The sequence below is a fragment of the Poecilia formosa genome, unplaced genomic scaffold (genome assembly GCF_000485575.1).
Source record: "Poecilia formosa unplaced genomic scaffold, Poecilia_formosa-5.1.2 Scaffold305, whole genome shotgun sequence".
In the NCBI taxonomy this organism is placed as follows: Eukaryota; Metazoa; Chordata; class Actinopteri; order Cyprinodontiformes; family Poeciliidae; genus Poecilia; species Poecilia formosa.
The window spans coordinates 725691-747482 of NW_006800244.1; the positions used below are offsets into that span (position 1 = coordinate 725691).

Consider the following 21792-nt stretch of genomic DNA (forward strand, 5'->3'; position numbering starts at 1 on the left):
CTCCATAGTATGTTGTTCAAAAAGGGGGCTAATATATCTCTTTCTACTATTATATAACTTTAGGAATATAAGCACTGAACTTCATTACTACACAAATATATTTCCTGGAAAAGACAAAAGTTGCTTCATAATTTTTATGGTTTCCAACATACATTTCCTGTGTAGTTTATAACGGCCCTGACGTTTTGTAATTTGCTTAATTAATCTGATGTAGTTTTAAGGCATTAGATCAACAAGTGCTAACAAAATCCAATCAGCTAATGACCATGTAATAAAATCTGTTGACCACTAGTTTGAGTTACACCATCACGGAAAAAACTCACCTCTAAAAACGTAAAACAAAAACTACGAGAGGCGGCACATAAAAAAAGAAATGTCTTTATTGAAATCAGACGTGTTAATATTGAAGAAATAATGCAAATGATCATTTCAGTCAGTAAATGCAGTATACAAAGAGCCCTGAAGATACACGATTTTTTTTTCAATACAATCTTTTACTTGAATGTGTTCAAAATGATCTCAAGCACATCAGATGCCATGCCACAAAGCTCGCTAATATCTGCCACGGTGCTCCCCACCCTGCAATGACGTCATAAACCTACAACCCTAAGAAGATGCTAAAGAAACGAGGGCCTGTATTACAATAAATAACATACTGAGAAACTGCCCTGCAGTTGCAATAAGACCGGTGAACATTAAAACTACATTTTAAGTAGGCTGCAGTAAAGGTTTCTTTGGTTGAAAAGGTATAAAAATGTATGAATTGTTAAAAAAAAGCCAACATAAATGACCCTGCTACCACCCTTTTTGTTTACTGCGTGATGTATTTCATACCACCTTCTCCTTATGGATTAATATTGTGCTGCATTTATATATATAGAAAAAAAAACATTTCTGTTTACTTTCATAAACCATCTGTCACTAGCTCACTTTCAGCATCACTAAAGTTTGATAAGCACTTACAATCACCACCTACTCTACAACACTGTTACTGTACAAACAGTCCCAGTTGAATCTATGGTCTTTTTTTTTTATTGTTTTGTATTTTTTATTATAAAGGTTTTGACATCAGATTGATAAATTTTGCTGTCCAGCAACAAGACACAGCGCTCAGAAAAATATCCGAGCTTCTGGCCTGGAAGATTTTTTCACTACGACTTTCGGTTTTCTACAAAATTAGTTCAGATATGAGAGTGGCTTGCAAAAGCATGACCTGCCTTTGAACTTCTAGCATTTTATCATGTTACAACAACAAATTTTTATTACATTTTATAAGCGCTCTACAAGTATTGCATGGCTGTGGAGTAGCAAATGCATCAGAGATATCTGATGTGAATTCAGTTCTCGTCGCTCTGATCCCATAAAATGAAACCTAGAAGTGTTAGCAGTTTGCCGCCATGTGAAAGAAGGTGCTCTGGCCAGCTGAAACCAGAGTTGACTTCATGTAACCCCGATGTGCAAAACTAACACTGCACATGATGTAGATGACAAGATTAATTGAGCAAAGTAAAGAGCAAAATCTATTTGAGACAGCAAAACATTTAAGAGGTGGGTTGCGTACTCTCTGTCTCCCATGGACACATTAAACACATTTCCACTGTGAAACACTGCGGTGGCAGCGTTATGCTGAGGATCACCTTCCAGGAGGAAAAATGAATGTCAACAGCTGCTCTGTTGTCTATCCAGCTTGAGAGACGAGTGCATTTCAGACAGAAGATATGGACGATAGTAGAGAAATAACCCAAGTAGACTTGCAGCTGCAACTGCAGAAAAAGAACATTTTCAGTTTCACAATTACGCATTCCCAATGAAATACATCTACGGTAATTCTTTAGTTGTAACATGACAAGATGAACAAGCTCAAGTGTTAAGAATACTTCTGCAAAGCTCTGTATTTGCATGACGTTCTCTTTGTCATTACAGCCTCGGCGGAGGCCGGGATGGAGGGCGTCCGAGGGGCCCGGGCGGAGCACGGGTCGGGGGAGGGCCAGGCGGCAGTCGTGTCACAGGAGGGGGCGCGCGGGACGGAGGCGCTGTGAGCGAGGATGGAGCAGTGCGCGGCCCTCTTGACGGGGGCTTCGTACGGGGGACGGAGTTGGAGACTAAAGGTTGCTCCTCAACTTGGGGAGGAGGAGGAGGAGGAGGAGCAGGAGAGTGAGGCATTCGGGGAGGAGCCGGGCGATCATCATCTCTGACCCGCTGGAAGCGAATACAACGACCCTGCAGAGCGAGGAGACAAGGTTTAATCACAACTGCTTTTATGCAGAATAATGAATCAAATAGTGGCTCTCTTGATAAATACCATGCTTATAAAATGAGACCAATTAAACCAATTTTTTTCACATATCGAGTATTTATCCTAATCAAATTAACTAATACACCAACAAATCTCTTAAAAGTGGAAGAGGGAATGTAAAAAAAAAATAAAAATAAAAACATGGAATAACAAATACTTAGTTTCACCATTTTATAATTATATTCATTCTAATCAAGATAAAGATTATATATCCTAATTAGGAAAAATAAAGTTTACAAAGAACCAGAGGGATTTCATTGTCTCAAGGTATCAGTCAGAAGAAGGGCAGAAATCATTTATCTATATTCCACACCACAATAAACAATTAGAATAAATTAAAAAAGGCAAAGAGACTGAAGGAACCTCCAACAAGGATGTGTTGTGTTTTCAATGTGACAAAAATTTCCTGTGTAGTAAAGGAGTAGAGTCGCGAGAAAAAAATCTTTTCTCAGAGAAAACATGCAGTCCTGACTACAATCTATCAGAATGTTATGGGGTTTTGTATTCTTGTCTAGTGAGCCTTACTAAAATAACATTTTGTCCTTGGTTGAAACTCGGTGTTGGAAGCATTTACTTTTTCTGTTTTGTAGTCAAGAGACTCTGGAGCTCACTTTCTGAAAATGAAGCCAAGTGGTGCAGAATTAGAGAAAATGAAGCTTCATTTTAAAGTGCTGCTATATTTCCTGCAACCGCTAGGTGTCGCCTGCGTTTACATGTTTCCCAAGTCTCAAAGAGAACGTGATGGGGCTTCATTGGCAAACTGCTACTTTTCTGGACTGTTTTCTTTTTTTAAATTATTTTTGTAAGAAAGATTAAAATATGGAGTCTTAATACAAACTCTCCAAGTGTCAGGTAATGAATTAAAAATTAATTTCACTTTTAAACATCACACTAAGTGCATGTGACCCAAGTCAATATAGACATGTATTCATGAGAGGAAAATGCAAGGTTTGGAATGGCCTAGTCAAAGCAGGAGAACTTTATCTAAAGAGAACCTTGTGGGCTCATCTGAAGAAGGCTGTGAGCAAGAGATGTCACCATAGTCTGGTGGATTTGGAGAACTTTAACAAGGTAGAGTGGGATAATATTTTCAAGTGAAGATATGGTGAGCATAAGTTTAAAGGTGTGTACAATTATTCAGCTCTGCTTTTTAATTCCCCACCTCACAGATGTATTATTTTTCAATTCAATTGTACAGGATAAGGGTCACATTAAAAAAAGTGAAAATTTATTATGGTGTAATTTTTTTTCTTACATTGCAAAGCCCTGGCCTTTTAGCTGGAGATGTGAACACTTTCCAGAAACAGGGAAAAATAATTCCTTGTATAAACTTAGTGAGTTTTTTTAGATTCAACATGCGTTGCAGATAGACACAGGAGCGTCTGATGTCTGACGCCTCAGGGAGCACACAGAGAAGCTTCTGTTTTCCGTTCACACCTGCACCACAATAGCTGTGATCCCGGCTCTGACAAAGTGCTTTAGTCTTCCCTTTTTTCTTTCAGGAGAAACCGCCACTGCAATTTGGACTCTTTAGATACTAAACAGAAAGCATGTTATGTCTCTTATGTGCTTGATTCGAAGCCATATAAAGAGAGGGATCTATATTTCTTCATACCAGTGTTGAGCATAATTTACAAGTCTTGGAGAAAGGGATGAGTCTCTCATTGTCCCCATTGATGGGTTTTTATCTCTCCTTGCTCAGTCGCTGAGTGAAAGATGGAGGGTGGAGTCTCTGAGTGGCAGACCCTTGGTGGTCTGATTATAACACCTTATTAAGCAGAGAGGCCCTAAAGTCACACAGGGGCCATTAAGAGGACCCGGCAGCAGAAGCTTTGTGACTGAAGGGGGCCATTGTGGGTTCAAGCGTGTATATATGAGGGGTGGGTAATTGATTGAGGGCAGCTTAGTCGGGAGTGCCGGGGTGGACGGAGAGCGGGGCTCTTTGGGTGCTGTTGCTGGGCGGCCATGAAAAGCCAGTTTGTGAGCAGCAGCACAACAGGAGAGACAGCATATGGACACAATGAGAGGACAAGCTCATGAATATGAGGATGTTTATGTGTGTGTGCATGTGTGTGTGTGCGACTGTAAGCATGGTTCTACCACAGCATATGGTCTGAATGAAAGCTCGTGAATAAAAGAGACGGAGGATGGGTGGCGTGGAAGTGCATCTTCAGAGTATTTGGTGTGAAGCGTTTCGTCATGACGGTCAGTCTCCTTGTGTGACCCCCCCTGGGGACAGGGGTCAGCGACCTGCAGCTCCACGGCAGCATGTGGCATTTTGGGCTCCTCACACGGTGACTCTAAATAATTTTGGTCACAAATTATGCAGCACAGAGGAGGGTTTGTTTTTTTTCTCAAACATGTGTTTTACAGTTAAATTAAGGAACTGTGTTTCTATTTTGACTTTTAGAACAATGAAAATTCAACTTTTACGCAGATCCACCAGACAGACAAGTCTAATAAAATAAACTTGTAACATTTTCTCTGTTTGCCTTGGTTTAACAAATCCACAGCAGAATGAGCCTAATGGAACAAAACAAAACAAAAAAAACTTACTGAATTTTCAGGTTAGGATGCAAACTACATGCTTTCATGCTTTTCTTCATTTTCCTTAATCAAGCAATGTTTCCTTAAAATGCATGTGTTCATTTTGTTCTAATCAAACAAATTGTTTGCATTTTTAGCGTCAAACTAAACAGTCAACATGACAAAAAAAGTGAGGAGTTTCACATGATAAGAGCAAGGCGTTAACAGCAGGTCAGCATATTAACAGCTGCATGCAGAGGCTTTGTAAATGTCTGGTGCATCTGCATGTCGTAAAAGTTGAATTTTCATTGTTCTAAAAGTCAAAATAGAAATACAGTTCCTTAATTTGATTGTAAAATACATAATTTTTTAAAATATAGTATATTAATTACATGTACAAGTACTGGACATTTAAGCTTGATCATTTGTTTTTGAGGGGCTTTGTTGCTCACTAGGACCGAAAGCAGAAATTGCTCTTTACATTGAAGAGGTTGCTGACTCTCGCCTTCGGCTGTAATATCTGTCACTGTGATTGTTTGTTTCGATCCTTGAACATCTGCTCAGAGACAAAAGCAAACCCTGACACACCTCAAGCATCCCCTTTACATTCATCTGCTCTCTATTTCCACTTCAAACCCCAAAGACTTTGTCCTTCTTACTAATGCAGACATACAGGGGAAATTGTTTGTGGATATTTACAAGTAACTGGTACACACACACACACACACGCACACGCACACACGGATATATGCACACACATTCAACCATCATAGTGAAGAGACAGTGGGGGACGAAACAGGAATGAGACACATACGAAGTGACAGCTCAGCCCATCAGGTCACACGACCTCACAGCTCACGCTTCACTCACATATGGAAACTGTTGCATGGGTGCTTGTATGATTCAATGTTTTTCTTTTTTTCTTTTTCTTTCAGGAAATGCATCTCTTATTCATCAGTTAGAAGCGTATGATAAGGTCTGAGGTTTTTTATGTGCAAAACCTTTTAAACGTTCAGAGAATGTTATCTGAATGTTCAGTTGTCTTATATATATATATATATATATATATATATATATATATATATATATATATATATATATATATATATATATATATATATAAAGGGATTTTTCTTATCCAAAGTCGCCACATGCATATTCATTTTGAATGATTGCTGCAACTTTGACGATTAGATGCAACCGACTGTCCATTGTCTCCATAAGCTCATTCAGAGAGAGGGGAGATTGCTGCAAAGTCATTGTTGTTGGACGCAATTCCTCAGAAATAAAACTTTCTTTTCCTTTCCACATGAATGCATGTTTTTGATTTCGCATCTATCAGAATGATTGAATTGAAATTGATTCTATATGTCTGGATTAAAACTGTGCCATAAAAAAGTGCCTTGAGATATTCTAAATATAAACTACCTGCTCTCTTTCAATACAGAGAAAATGTAAAAACCCTTAAATATTAACATACTTCCAAAAGACTTAACACTCTTTGATCCTTAGCATTTTGTGTGATTAACTCTAAAATATTGCACAATTGTGAGGAAGCCAGAACAGTCGTCACAGTTGTTAAAATGCTTGACTAATGCAAGTCAGTAAAACGGTCATGTTCATTTTTATTTAGCTCCTTTTATGGTAACGACCCAAAAATAAATCAAGCGCAATTACATCCAGAAACCATCATTAACATAAATAGATTTAGCAATAAAACACATTAAAGTTTGTGTTTATAAAATGACCAGAGGCCTAAATGTTGTCAGAAACTGTAAAAAACAGATCATGTGACGGTGCTTAAACTCTTTTCTTAGGTTATAGCCTTATTTTTATTTTTTAAATATGTGATGTTTTGAAAAATGGGTTTCCTGAATACTCAGGATGATTTTGATTTTATCTGAAGAATGTTTTTGTAAGTGGAGAAAGCAAGAGGCGATGAAGATTTCGATGGCCATCAGCTCTGGGAACAAAAGAAGGCAATCCCGTCTGTCATTATATACCTCGCGGTCTTCCAGCTCCCCGTCTGTATATGTGACTAACAGGAAAACTAACACAAACATGCACACAAGCGCACACACCTACACACACCCGCGCTCATTCATTAGTGAAAAAAATGAAGTACAAACAGGAAGCGTGGCAGAAACTGGCAGTCCTCCGATGACCCTATACAGACAAAGTGATTTAGACAGTAATGAGTGGAGGAAGCAAAACAGATTCCTTCTCAGATGCGGTTTAACAAACCAGATATACTTTGCTGTCTTTTTTGAGCCATCAGTCTTCTGCAGAGACGTTTGACATTCACTCACATTCGATCTCGGATTTTAGATCAACTTTAATGCACCATGTCCTGCACCAGTTCTGCACAACTATCTCCCTTGGAACAAAAGTGGGCTTTCTGCATCCATTTTATTTCTGTCCAGCTTTTCATTTTCCCCACTTAATGGCGCGTGAAGGAAACTGGGTCCTTGCTGAATGGCTCTGTGAACCACACTCCCATAGAAAGTGACTGACAAAGACTCCAGAAACTTCGACGCTGACAGACACTTTTTGTTCTGCCATGTAAAAAAAAAGAAGAAGAAAAAAAAGAGAGAAATCCAGCACAGGCAGAAGAGATAGAAGCACCAATGTTAACCAGTTTTACAGACTTTGCATACAGCAGACACACACTGACACACTCAGACAGGGTAAAGATGAATCATGCCATTCAAAAGCATAAATCAATAAGTGATATGTGAAGCGACAATGACGCCATTTACGACTGTGCAGATGTTTCGCCATGACGACCAGTATGATGGTGAAAACATGACTCCAGGGTTATGGGATGCCCTTCACGGGGTCAAGGTTGGAAAACAGAGAGCACTTTGCTCATTCTTCCCTCTGACACTTGGAGGAATGATAGAGATGGCACAATTTAGGACTCGCAAGTACAAGAGATGGCATCTAAAAAAGTAAATTCTGTTTCGTACACAATCAATGTTTTGTCTTTTAGGAATAATGAACTTTTTTTTTTTTCACATTTTCTGACATAAAAACCACAAACTTCTGTGTAATTTATTGAGCTGTGTACATTTCAGTTCGGTCAGTTTATGCCCATTCTTCTTTTACAAAAAAGCTTAAAATCAATCTGACTGCAAGAAGAGTATTTCTGAACCTCAATTATCAAATCTCACCACCGATTAGGAGGGCCACTCTAACACCTGGATATGTTTTAGTCTAACTTATTGCTCTGTAGCTCTTGTGGTATGTTCCGCAGTCTCCAACTGGTTTCTTCAGGATTTCATTCTGCTTTTTCCATTTTTTTTCCATCACCTCTCAACCTGTGCTGCTGAAGTAAACACCCCTACCATGTTTAACATTGAGAAAAAAGTATTTGGGGTCTTAGTTTTCCACCAAACAGAAGGTGGGAACTTGTTTTCTTTTTTTTTTTTTTTTTGAAACCTTTACTGAAACCTTGTTATTTGGAGGGAATTTTAGGGGAAAGGCACAGAAAACAACCGAAGTCCTTGTGTGTGAACAATCGCAGCTTTGACAAGACGAGTGGTGTCAACGAGTCTAAGTGTGAATCTAAGAAGGAGTGGGAGGAAAATCTGAACTGACCTCTACATGTAACGTAGAAACAGTTGTTAAATGAGTAAGACATACAGATCGAACTGCATGGTCTGTTATTCACATCTGAGCAACAACAACAACAACAAAAATAATCCAGTCTCTACCATGTAACTTACAATTAAAAGACTCCTGGGTAGTTGTTACCAAAAGAATGAGCCTCTAGATTACACCAATTGTTAAATTACAGCTTAGTGTACAGCTCTGTGTGCTAAGCTGACTTTAAGAAGCGCGCTCACCTGATCTCCAGCCTGCGGTCTCATTAGAGATACTTGGTCATAACCTCTTCTGAACAGAGCCCACAGAGCATCTAGTTTCCCCTGGAAAGTAAAAAAAAAAACAAAGTTACAAGGTAGATGGGGGGGAAAAGATGAAGTAAAAATGAACTATGTCTGTAGCTGCAACACACTGACCTTAATGGGTGAGTACCACTTCTTCTGCTGCGGGGGGCGGCGTGGAGGTTTCCTAGGCTTGGGTTCATAAGGCTCAAATTCCTGATCAGGCATCTTTACGATCGCGTTTTTAGGTTTGTCCAGCTTGGCGCCTTCCTCGGTCGACCCTTTTTCCCCCCATCGTACCTTCAATTTATAAGGAAAAACAACTCAAATACTCTGTGCGTAATGATGTTTTTAGTTAAAAAAAATCAAAAACAAAACAAAATCAAAGTGTTGAGTCTGAGTTTTACCTCCATACGCTTGATGCCACCAACTCCTCTTCCTCCATAGTATGAAGCGTCCACTGTGGGCCACTTCTTCCTGGGCATCCCATCATCCTCATCTGATTCCTTTGACAGAAAACGTCATTGTGATGCTTATGTCATTTAGCTTGTACTAAGGTTGAATCATTTACAGCACAAGTATTTATACTTCTTTCATTTTTCTTCATATTTTGTCTAATATAACCAATGTATTTAACTGTGATTTTATGTAGTAACCAATACAAAGCAGTATATTGAGAATAAATATATGAGTTGACTCTGTTTACTGCTTAGGTGATTTCTTATGGATTCACTATTACAGGCGTAAGTGTAAAGGAGGCTAGGGTGAATACATATTTCAGATTTTTATCGTTTTCTTTCCAGTTCATAAGTATGTGTATTTTGTGTTGGTCTGCCACATTAAACTGAAATAAATATCTTAAAGAAGGTCTTGTGAAATGTGCGAAAGCTGAAGAGATGTGATTATTTTCCAGGGCACTGTTCAAAGACTGCAACTTATGTTCTGCATACTTTAGAAAGCATCAGCAAAACAGAACAATTATTTTCTGGCATGTTGAAGGCGCTGACTTACTGGCTCTGGAGGCGGAGGAGGTGGCGGTTCTTTGATTACCTGACGCAAAAAGGACACATAAATATGAGTTAGCCTGGGTGTAACTGGCCTAAAATGCTTTCAGAAATACCGATCGGGTATATTCGGAGCGATGAACTTTCTGAAACGCTCACACTTACCACAGTGCAGCAGAGAGGCCAGAACCACCACATCAGCAGCAGAGCCAAGAGCAGGAACACAACCAGCAGTGAAATCAGAACGATGGTGCCGTCAAACTACACAGAGGAATGTGCGACGATTAAACTCAGCTCACATGCACTATTTGCAAAACCAAAAAAAAAAAAGGGGAGGAAATGAAAAGTACTCACTGCCCCCTCTGATGACAAACAACAAAGGAAAGAGGGGAAGATAAGAGAAGCAGGAGAAAAATAACTTGGAAGAAAAATTGTTTAACTAAGGCAGAATGCCAAAGACAGATATGAACATGTGTTGCGCTTCCACGCAGGCTCTACTCACACATTCAGTCGTTGTGATGTGAACAGAGCTGGTGATGTAGGAGAGGCCTTCGTTCATGCTCACCTGCAGGTAGATCTCCCTAAGCAAACAAAACAAAGCAAAAAAAAAAAATCTCTGATCATCTCGCCTGAAAACACTCAAAGATGTCGGCATGTGTTAACACATTTATGGCTGTCGAGGCTCGCCTGGGGTGTCAAACGCATTCCTCTATCTAATGGAGTTGTACTTACTGCCATTTTAAGCACACAAATATGCTGACAAAACTCTCAGCTAAAGCAAATGGGGAGGTCAAAGAGCTCTCCACCCACAAAAAGAATCTCCACTCCTTGGACTAGACCCAAAGCTCTAATGTGGAAACCGCTGAAGGATAAACTTTCTTCTTACTCTCCAGAATCTACCGCTGCGTCGAGATAGGCAGGGTGGGGACAGGAGACCAGAGAAAAACAGGCAGTTTAAGATCCAAAACCATTCAGGGTTATAGATGTGAAGAGGAGATTGGACATTTACACAGCTTTACAAATGTATTCATACCCCACTGATCTTTTTCACATTTTATGAGTTAAAAACCACAACTTTCATTGTAATCATCGAGACTGTATGTGATACACTCACGCAAACTTGTGCGCAGTTGGCAAAAGAGAAGCAAATGTTTTTATTTTTTTTTATTTTTCACAAACAGAAGCCTGCATGGCGGACATCTTAATTTAGCTCTGGGTGATGGTGTGATCAGGGTTTGCACACCAGCCACAGACTTTAACTTAGGTCCTATAAGACCTGAACATCTTCTTCCGCATGTTTTCCCCCTACATTGCTAGTGGGAAACTGCCGAACGCTCGCTCTTATTCAGGAGTGTCAGTGTAAAGGGTTGAAATATCATTGCACGCCACACTTTCCAGATCTTATTTGCTCATTATTTTCCTCGCACGTCTTGCGTTAGTCTATCGCAGCAGGTCTCAACAGAATATTTTGCGGTTTGCGGCTGTAGGACGACAAAACGTGAAAAAGTCATGAACGCTTTGGCAAGGCGCTGTATCGTTATTACGATTTTAACGGCAAACCAAAGAAGCAAACTGTTGGACTTGAGCATAAAACAGCTACTTGTTCTTATGGGAGGCAGGAACAACAGCAGGCATTGAGCTTTAGGTTAAAATCTGAGGAGGGGTTGACAACACGGAGGTCACTGCAGGGTGGTGGGTGGGAAGAAGAGAGGAAACAGAGCATGGGGGATGGTAGGGGAAAAAAAAAAAAACCTTCTCCCATTCTTGATCCTCCCTTAAGAGAACCCATGCACACTTCTGCAGTGGGTGACCGCGGTCTGCAGCCATTGACTCGGGAGGATGGAATTGGAGGTGCAGGTGCCACTAATCTTTCTGTCTAATTATTCCCTCTGTTTTCTGGCTGGCCTCCCCATCACATGGTGGGCTTTCCTTTCAGGCAGGCAGCAGACATGATGCTATCAGCTCCACTCTGACAGAGAGATCTCAGTCCCTATCAATCATCAATGCGCCCACTGTATACATTTTTTGCCCTGTGCAAGTTTGTGTGGGCATATTGCGCAGGAGGAGCATGGTGAAGGTTGGGGGTGGAGGGTCTGCATCCTTGAAGGTTCCCAGTCAAAACAGATTTATGTGACAGCGACCTCAGAGACTTCATTACATGCGACAACGCTAAACAAGAGCTACTTCAAAACCTTAGTTTTCACATGCTTTAAAAAGTTCGCGAACTACATTGCGTTGCTCGGGTTTAGCAGAAAGCCTCAAGAACAGCTACCCAAAGGCCTCAGAAAAAGAGAGAAAGTCCAACCCACACGGTTTTTGTGTTCGTTTACTTATTCAGCACCATGTACAAAAATATTAACGTCCCATGAGAAGATGTGCACTGCATCAGCTTCAGTAGCTGGCGACGTTCCAACAAAAATCGGAAGCAAAAGTATAAAGACATTAGCGGGTGGTTTTAAAACGAGAAGGGTGACTTTAAACCTCTGCTATTAAAACATTTATTTTATTTTTTTTTATTAGTATAGCACAATAAAATGTGGTTTTAATGGCAGTGTTGGCACTATCCAGAGGTTTATGCCAGGAAATGTTTTCTTTTACGCAACATGGCTGGTTTTCCAGTGGAGTGACAAATTGGTTCTGATGTATTAATTTGGGTTTTAGTTGTGGGTCATTTCTTGGAAGGCATGGTAAGGAGCGCTGATCTCTCCTGCTGGATTCATTACTGGTAGCTTTGCCAGTTACAGGGATACTGAGCTGTGTACGCACAAGGAATCAACAACAGCAGATGGCGGTTTATGTCAAGGCTAAAAACCCATTTGTTCAGAGTTGCCTCCGATGAACAATAACTGGGACATAAAATAATTTTAGTCTGGATTGTAACTTTTCATTCCTCTTCTTTGTTTTGCCTCCGTACTCTCACGCTTCATTCTTTCTTTTTTATTGCGTTATGTTTTATCACGTAAAGCACACTGAATTGCCTTGCTGCTGAAACGTGCCATGCAAACAGACATGATAAGTTACTATTTTGTAGCAAAAATTGCAAAAACACACAACTGAATTTGGGCTTTAAAAATGCACATTGAAGATTTAAATAAACACGTGTTTGCGTAAATACAAATAAATGACTTAATTAAATCCAGAAGCATTTGTCTTACGTTTAGGTAAGGAAAATGTTTTTGAATCGCCAGTGCAGTTTCCTGCTCACTGGATGACATTTGTCTACGTCTCAAACTCATCAGCCAGATGTTGGCCATCTCTCCGGGCCCTTTGGCCAGTCACAGCTGACATCGTCTTTAGCAGCACTCAGGCAGCTAAGCTCTGCTGACTCTGCTCTGATGGGCCCTTTGTTTCCTGGATAGATGCTTCCTTAAGGCCTTACTGCAGTATTTAATGATGTTCTGCTCTGGTCTCAAAAAAAAGCAGCTCCATGTGGCACAAATGTCTTCAATCATATAAAACACCCTAAATGTCTGCTTGAGTTTTTTTCCAGTCTAAATGAAAGGTAAAAAAACCCAAAAAAAAACCAAAAAAAAAAAAACCTTTACTGCTACAGATTTGTAAATTTAACAGAACAATACACAAATAAAAATGACTTTCTCCCGGCCCAGGAGAATAATTTCCCTATCATTTTTCGCTGGGGACAAACTCAAACTGTGGTAGACATCTGAGTGACAGAAACAAGACAGAGGATGACTGGGAGGTGTCTGAGGCTGCAGGCCCAAATGTATAATTATGTACCAGACTGCGGGCAGCCGTGAAGGGAAGGCTGCGGCTGCCCGGTCTGAGCTCCGCCAAAAGCAACGCTCCGTCTCCCCCGAAAGATAATGCTGTGATGAATTACTGGGAGCAAAGCTGGGAGCCCTCAGAGGGAACTTTTCCACTGCCTGCTGTCTTCGCTCACACTTTGTCACTCTGAGATTAAATGCATCAAACCTACAAACACATCCGCGCCATTCTCTCAAGCAGGCTCTCATTAACTCGTGTTCCTGGGCTCTACTCCTGCCGTCCCCTTGTGATTGGTGTCTGGCTTCGTTAGCGGTGACAAACATTGATTGATCATCAGACACTCAGCGACTTTGGTCCTAATTTCTTCAAGGACAAAAGTCTTCTGAGTCCACACAAAACTTGCGGTGCAGCTGGTAAATATCAGGACCACAGAAAGAGAGCTTACCTCCCCACCTCCTCTATGACAGGAGCAGGACAAAGCAGGAACGTGTCCTCTATTCCAGTGGGTCTTTCATCTTCACAGGAAAGAAAAAAAAAAAAAAGCAAAACCACTCAGTAATGTTTCTTTCTTGTGAAATGCAAAACATTTCAAAGCCCAACAGGCATCCAGATTTGAATAAGGAACAATATAAGCTTTGGTATCAGCACTTCTAAGGGTTTTCTCTGTAAACTCATTGCATCAGATTTTTGCCAAAATCTTTGGAAATTGCAAGGGGGCGAATACTTTTCCAGGGCACTGCATAAACTTAACTATTTTTATTTGTCACTACACTGTCCTGCTCCTCTGGCTGCACAAACACATCCTGCCATATGCAACCACATAGAAAATTTCAGTCCAACTTCAAAAGGCAAAACTTTTAAAGATCCCTTTTGCCCTGTATGAAAGTATACATCTGCTTAAATGTGTGTCCATGTGTGCAGAACTCACCCATACTATGCGTATCATTGAGTTTGAAGCTGCAGAGGACCTGGTTGATGTTTCTTGCATGCAGGAAACCATTGCCTCTAACGACCACTTGGAACCTCTCTGGGAAACAAACAGAAGGCAGACCAGCCGTCAGGAGAGATGGATAACATGTACATTTGTGGTAATGAGCGTATTTATATCTGAGATAGTCATAAAACATCAAGATTGTTCTCACATTCCGATTGCACAGAAAGTAAATCGTTCAGTGTGCAATTATGGCGAATCCTGACAGCCACTCCTTTCTCTGATGCGCTGAGCTAAAGCTGCAGAAAACCTGCACATGCTTCATTACTGTTTGTTTACATCTGTGTGCTTGTGCGTGCATGTGTGGAAAGCCCATGATATGCTCCGATGGTGCTAATGTTGAAAGGGCTGCTATTCACAAATATCCCAGACAGAGCAGCAGCCAGCAGGAGTATGTGCATGTATTCATGTGTGTGTGTTTGTGTGTGTGTGTGTGTGTGTGTGTCTGACCTTTAGTCTCCCCAAGGCACTGTTAAAGTGCACTGACAGAAGCTTGCCAGCATATGCTGGAGTGTCTATGTGGCTGCTACTCAGCATATGTTAAAGAGCGAGGGGGGAACCGCTTTCCTAAAAACATGCCTGGAAGGCTGACAACCGCACTGTCAAAGTAGGTCTGACCTTACCTATGGCACCATGGCATACAGGCATGCACACATGTCTGTATGGAGGCAAACATATGTCTATTTTTTTTTGTTTGTTTTGTTTTTTTAAAGAATATGTAAGCATTTATCCTCTGTAATTGCAAGCAGGAATGCGAGTGTGTCTCTCTGTGGTCTCTGCATGTGCGCTGAGGTTTCCTCCAGCAATATCTTTGCTAATAGAAGTGAACATTTGCCACACCTTTACCATTTAAAGCTGCAGCGTGAAGATCACTGATAAAAAGATCACTGGGAGAGGGTGTATACGTGGCAGCCCTTCCTTAAAGGTCAGGCAAGCTGCTACGAAAACTATAACGCACGTTTATGCATGAAGAAGCACAGCTGACAGCAAAAAATCCCCCCCCAAAATGTAGACGAGTGAAGGACTGAATTGAGAGGTTCTTCAGAGAAAAAAGTGATGATGTTTGAGATTTATCAAAGCAGGGATATAACGCAGCGGTACGACAGACTTTACACCACCAAGTCACTGCAAAGACTGCACCTCAGTTTCAGAAGACGAGTCCGACCTCAACGAGATAAGACCCCCCTTAGGTCGCTTTTCTACTGTCCTGCAGTTGTGCACAGAGCTGACCTCATCATGCTGAATGGCTTAGCACATGTGTGCGCAAACTCAGTTGCAGATGTTCAATGATTTGCAGCATGTTAGTCACTGGTTGCCATTTCCAGCTGCAGTAAAATCTAAATGTGTTGACGTTTAGGCCACATGACTGTGCATCGCCTCCAAAACACAAAGATTATGTCATTTCGATAAATAGATATCTTCTAAAATAGATGTAATGTGTAATATCATATAGTGTAATACAATATAATACAATACTGTAACTAATCCATATACATATTAAAAATTTGCAGCTTTTTATAATTATATGTATTAACATATTGGTGATCAGTGTATTTACATATAATTACATTTATATTTCATTGTGTTATTGGTTCATTTCAAATCACTGTTATACGTTTTCATTTTAACGTATGTTTTTACACTATAATTTTTTGTGTGAATGGTGCTTCCTGTATAATATAATATAATATAATATAATATAATATAATATAATATAATATAATATAATATAATATAATATAATATAATATAATATAATATAATATAATATAATATAATATAAGGGGTTAAGAGTAACACAGTTTGGCTGATTTAGCAGTAATCATTCTCTCACACCATATTAACACTCTCCAGTGTGTCACTTAGCATACACAGAAACATACAATGTATTCATTAATCTAGCACAGCTGACTATTATTAAAACTACTAATGTTTAATGATTGCAAAAATTTTTTGTTGTTGCATTTATTTATGATTGATTTTTTTCTTCCTGCACATTCTTTCTCTTGACTAAACACATACCAATAGCTATTTTTTTTTAAAATGCCAGACAATAGTCCAACTGAGCCCTTTCTGCAAACATTGGAAGACGACAGGCTGAAAGGTCAGCGCTGTCAGACACATGGTGGGCACACACTGGTGTTGCCCCGCTGACATGCACCACCCGCATGGCTCCGCTTCCCGCTGCCTGCCTGCCCTGGCGACCACAAGTCCCTTCACATCTACACCTGAACGCCTGACATGGATTTGATTGGTCTCAGTGCGCATCTCTGTGTTGACACACTTAATGCACATATGCATGTATGTCCTTTTGTCTGAGCATGTGTGTGCGTGTAGAAGACGTGGCACGACTTGTCTGAACGGTGGATCTTCAATCACGCTAGTGAGAGAGGACACTGAAAAGCGGGGAGGGGCATAAAAAGGAAGGGACAGCAGGGAGTTAAGGGTCAGACGTTAATGAAAGCAGCAATCTCTGCTGTCATGTTGGATCTCAGGCCGAACCCTCGCTTTCCTGTGTTTGTGTGTGTGTGTCATGTAAGGGGGAATCGTTGCTGTCACGTCAGATAGTGTGGCCCAGTGTTCACTGTCCGGTCTGATGGCCTGTTCGCAGGCAGCTCGGTCTGGTCACTTCACATCAACGTGAGGGACATGTGTTTACGTGCTTCAAGAGCCTCGTGTGTGAGCGTGTGCATGTGGCTGCTGCCGACTGCAAAGCATCCAACCGTGAGTGTTAGTTCAGAAGATGCGTCGACATGCTTGCATGGACGCAGAGGAGGAAGTCGACGGTGTCACAACATGCATGCAGAACGTCAGTATGTTTGCAAATGCAAATGCAATGGATGTGGATGTAGGATTACAAACTAGTGACTGATTTCTGCTTGAAAGTAAATACTTAACAGTGGTACGTTTTCATGATGAGGCAGAAAATATTCTACTCTTCAATAGCAAGTCAGTAAGATCTGACTTTTTGGGACTTAGAAATAAAAAAAAAAAACTTTTATTCTAGTTGAGTAAACTTGCATCGAAACATAAGAGTTATCAACCTTTAATTTAATTATTGTTAGTCAATGTTAAGAATAAAAATGTTTTTTAAAAAGGAAAATGCTTAGAATATGTTAGTGATTCCCCATTTTACCATCTCATGCACCCTGAAAAGGTTCCTGGGTATTTCTTAAGATAAATTAGCCCACAGCATCACAGATTTCACATGATCATTTGTTGTACACCAAGCCCAGTCGGAATGCTTGTTGCCAAAAAGATGAATCTTAAGCTAATGTAGTCAAACCGTATAGATTGATCTGATGTCTCAGAAGAGCAGAGAAAAGTGCATGTTTATGTTTATGATGGCAGGATTTCTCCTAAACAATGAGATGCATGTTTCTTTTAATGGCTATAATGATCATTTGATGACTTTAAGACTTTCTACCTTCCCTTCAATCCTGCTCAATGTGTGTGTTGGTGAGAAAATGCTACCCAAACAGAGGCAAGCCAATGTGCATGTGGGTATAATCTCCATTAATTAGGCCATAATCAGGCTTTGGTCACTTGGTTTCTTAGTTCTCTTAGTTCACTGAACATTAGGAGATTCATCAATCTAGATGCTGAATATGTCTAGTGAGACATGCCCAGACTCAGAAACCAGAGACGGTAATTATATCTGGTAATAACAGAGTTTTTTCACTGTGTTTTACTTCTAAGGCAAGATATTTCTCCAGTCTCCTCCTCTAACATGCTTTTCTCATTCATCATATCCCATAATGCGAGGTAATCTCCATTAGCGGCCCTGGTAGCAGGCCCGCAGACGCACTCTCTTAAGTGAGTCCTAATAAGGTCATGTCAAAGCTCATCCATTGTGCCGGGCGCACATAAAAGATCTCTCTCAGCATTTCCTCCACTGGTTCTGGCTTCCTCAAGCATCATACAGGAAACAGCATCGCTGGAGAAGGAGTAGACAATAGAGCTCGAAACAATCTCAAAGGTCTGTTTAGCATACACAATGTGGCAAACTAAGCCAGAGATGCAGCCATGGTTAAAGATTTTTTTATTTTTTATTTTTGCACACATGCTGTGCTGGAGCGGCCATGCTAATTTCCTCTGGCTGTGAGTGACAATACGCTCCCTGTCACTCTGCGGTCATGAGCATCCATGCAATTACTTAACCTCATGTTCCACTAAAAAGGCTTTCGATGACTGACACAATTGCTCACCCCATCCCCTGTTTTAACCAAGACCCTCACGGCTCAGACCTCTTACCTCCCGCACACACACTGGATGGCTCGGCTGCCAGAATCTCAATGCAAGACTTCTTGATTATCTGAAAACCACAAAGGGGGGGGGGTGAAATCACACGTGACATTTCGGGATGCAATATGCTTTAATGAGTCTTCCTGTGTGGGCAAGTTTTTTTCTATAACATAAATGTGGTGCTGCATGCGTGTGTCATACCGAGTCAATAATTCCTCTGAGGGCTTGGAAGCCTCCCGTTACTGGAAACACATGTTCCATGGTATCTGCAATAGTTGCAAGCTGCAAAAATATAGAAACAGGAAGCAAAACTGAGTAGATGCTTTAACACATTTGCGACATTTTATTTCTATGTGCGTCTTACCTGGGTCTGGTTGAAGTCTTTGACTCCTACACAATAAACAATGGCTCCCAAAGACCTGGCTCTTTGTGCCTGCAAGGGTTGGTCGAACATTTGGTAAGATTTTAGTGTCTCTGCTTTTCTGCTCATCTAAAATGGCCTTAGAGATGTTAATATGTGAGCAAAATGAACTTTTAGGCTATTTCTCAAAGCTTTATTCAAGTCTCTCATAATAAAGATGACTTACTGACACTTTGAGCTGTTTTTGTGTCATTTTGTTCTGATACAAAACAACAAATAATTAAATCCTAACCACTACATTTCCTTTTAATTTTGAACACTCCATGATTTATTGTCATACAATTAAATGCTGAATATCCATTTTGTCATAATTCTTCAAGCGAAACAATTATTCTGCCAGTCTTTTCAAGAGTGACGTATAAACAAATTCACCCACTGTGGGAGCTGAGTGTTTTTCAGCATAAATCCAAGTCATCACAACCTTCACTGTTCTGTTCCTGAGGCTCAGGTCTCGTTTTCTGGATGCTCAACAGCTTTGTTCCTTGCTTTTTCCTTCCCCAAACTTCCCTTAAAAATTGATTTAGAGCCATAATATGGAATTTTAGTAATTTCTTTAGTTTGTCATTAGTGGTTAGTAGATGTTGATTTTATGTAATTTTCTCTAGCTGCCTCTGTCAGATCAGGTCATAAATGAAATACTTCATTTCAGCCACTTCCACTCCCAGCAAGTAAGGAAGCAACATTTAAATGGGAATTTCCTAAGTTTAAGCCACAAATTCAATCGATCAAAAGTTTTCTAGAGCAAAACTGATTTCAACTAGAGTGGTAATAATCCACAACAAGGCCGCATGCCATAGCGCATTTCTTCCCGCATTAAAACGCATTAACACACATTAACACACATTACCTCACGCTGTGCTGTGTCGTACTGCCTTTCCTTCAGTTCCCCATCTGTCAGAGCGATGATAACACTGGCAGTCCCTACAGAAAACATGGAGCATATATGTTTGTTTTTGCTATTATATTTAATTGTGGTTAAAAAAAAAACAAACAACAAAAAACATTTCAGATGGAGCTTACCTCGGTTCTCATGGTAAATCTGTGCATTAGCCTGTAATAGCAAAAAAACAGGTATCAGTCAATATTCCATTAAAATGGTTTCACACAGTAAAATAGTCACATATTATTATTTCTGCTAATCCCAGGAGATGCAAGTTAGATCATGACATTCAATTAGAGATTAATAGAAAAGAATTTAATGCGCACATAAATGTGTGCCAGTTTTTCTTGTGTAAAATTAACAATGAGTGACTGGAGGAAATATTATTATTTTAGCATAAAGGCGTTAAAAGTTTAACAGGAGAAAAAAACATATTGTGAGGAAAAAATCATGCTAGTCAAGGTAACTGTCTATATAATAATAATAACAATAATAATAATAAAAACTTTTAAAAAATGCATAGTTCCCAATTGTGAATTCTAGCATAATAATTATGACTGCAGACATAAACCTGCACACCTAAGTGTTCAAACCACAGGGAGTTAACCTCTGCCTGCAAACCGTCCAACTTGTTTTGTTTTGAGACTTTTCCAAACTTTGCTTTATGATGTCATCATTTAACATTTTCGCTTACATGCTCAACTGTCCTAAGTGAAAAAAAAGTAACTGTCACTACCAATTACTATAAAGTGAGCTGTAAAAGAAGGGGTTGTTAAAAAGTCAGGCGGTAAAATGAAGTGCTTTGGACACACATACACAGGCAAAACAGCAGTTTGCAATTTTTTTTTCAGATTCAGGCAATTCAGCTAAACCTTTGTTTAACTGAATAATATAAATCATTGCGCCACAGGGGAGGCATTTAGTACACAAAAACAGAATTAGTCATACCATCTCCAGGCCGAGGTTCATGCATGTGTCTCCTCCAGGAATAACATCGTTCAGAGCCCTCAAGCCTTCGGTTATGGCCTCCCTGAGGAGTAAAAAACAAACATCCAGATTAAAAACACCCTAAACAAACTGAGGGGGAGTTCTTATTAAAATAAATAGAACAGAGTAGGTAGAGTCAACAGAATGTTTTTCAGTCAGGTAGAACCTAGCGTTTGGATGGATGGATGGATGGATGGATGGATGGATGGATGGATGGATGGATGGATGGATGGATGGATGGATGGATGGATGGATGGATGGACGGGCAGACGGACGGACGGACGGACAGATGGATGGACAAAACACTGAGTGTGTTACCTGTTCTCGGTCAGCTCCATGATGATTTTTCCTTGTGTGGAAAAGACGATGAAGGACATCCTCAGCATGGGGCTGCAGGCACAAAGTTGTTCCACTTCAGCTTTCAGTAAAAACAATAACAAAACATCCAACAACTTATATGCGTCGTCGTCCATTTTACCTGATAAACTTCTCTGCTAGGTGCTTCACAAAGGAGTAAATCTCGTTCCAGTGATGCTTCACGCTGCCAGATCTGAAAATCAGCAATTTTCCCAGTTAAAAAAAAACAAACTCTGAATCCATGTATACATAGCAGTGTTAATATTGTCCTTAGAAAACACGCAGATGCATCCCACATGCTTCAGAAAAAAAGTCACCCCTCTCTCTGCCGAGGTCAACCCTCTGATGATTTAGTAACATTCCTTTAGTTTGGACTGCAACCCGTCATCTGTGAGCTGCTGGTTAGTCTGCTGCATGATGCCATAAACGGAACCGTCTCTTTTAAGCCCGTCTCACAGTGCTGCTAATGGGA

At 40.2% G+C, this 21792-nt stretch overlaps 1 protein-coding gene across 1 annotated transcript; it reads right to left on the reverse strand.

Moving 5' to 3' along the window:
• Positions 1-362: 362 nt before the first annotated feature.
• Positions 363-21540, reverse strand: LOC103152245 (anthrax toxin receptor 1-like). Its single transcript, XM_007572639.2, has 17 exons — positions 21442-21540; positions 21282-21353; positions 20925-21006; positions 20117-20147; positions 19944-20017; positions 19040-19108; positions 18877-18957; positions 18685-18745; positions 14368-14466; positions 13885-13954; positions 10216-10294; positions 9879-9974; positions 9721-9759; positions 9117-9215; positions 8845-9009; positions 8671-8751; positions 363-2220 (listed from the first exon to the last, which is right to left on the reverse strand). Exons 2-17 carry the CDS (start codon positions 21347-21349, stop codon positions 1918-1920), a joined length of 1497 nt encoding a protein of 498 aa, XP_007572701.1. The 5' UTR covers positions 21350-21353; positions 21442-21540; the 3' UTR covers positions 363-1917.
• Positions 21541-21792: the final 252 nt, after the last annotated feature.

Coding starts and splice junctions, on each gene's coding strand:
- LOC103152245 (XM_007572639.2), bottom strand. CDS start 21,349: ATGCTGAGGATGTCCTTCATCGTCTTTTCCACACAAGGAAAAATCATC. Junction 19,109..19,943: donor ACGACACAGCACAGCGTGAG/GTAATGTGTGTT, acceptor CAACCCTTGCAG/GCACAAAGAGCCAGGTCTTT. Junction 9,760..9,878: donor GGCCTCTCTGCTGCACTGTG/GTAAGTGTGAGC, acceptor TTTTTGCGTCAG/GTAATCAAAGAACCGCCACC.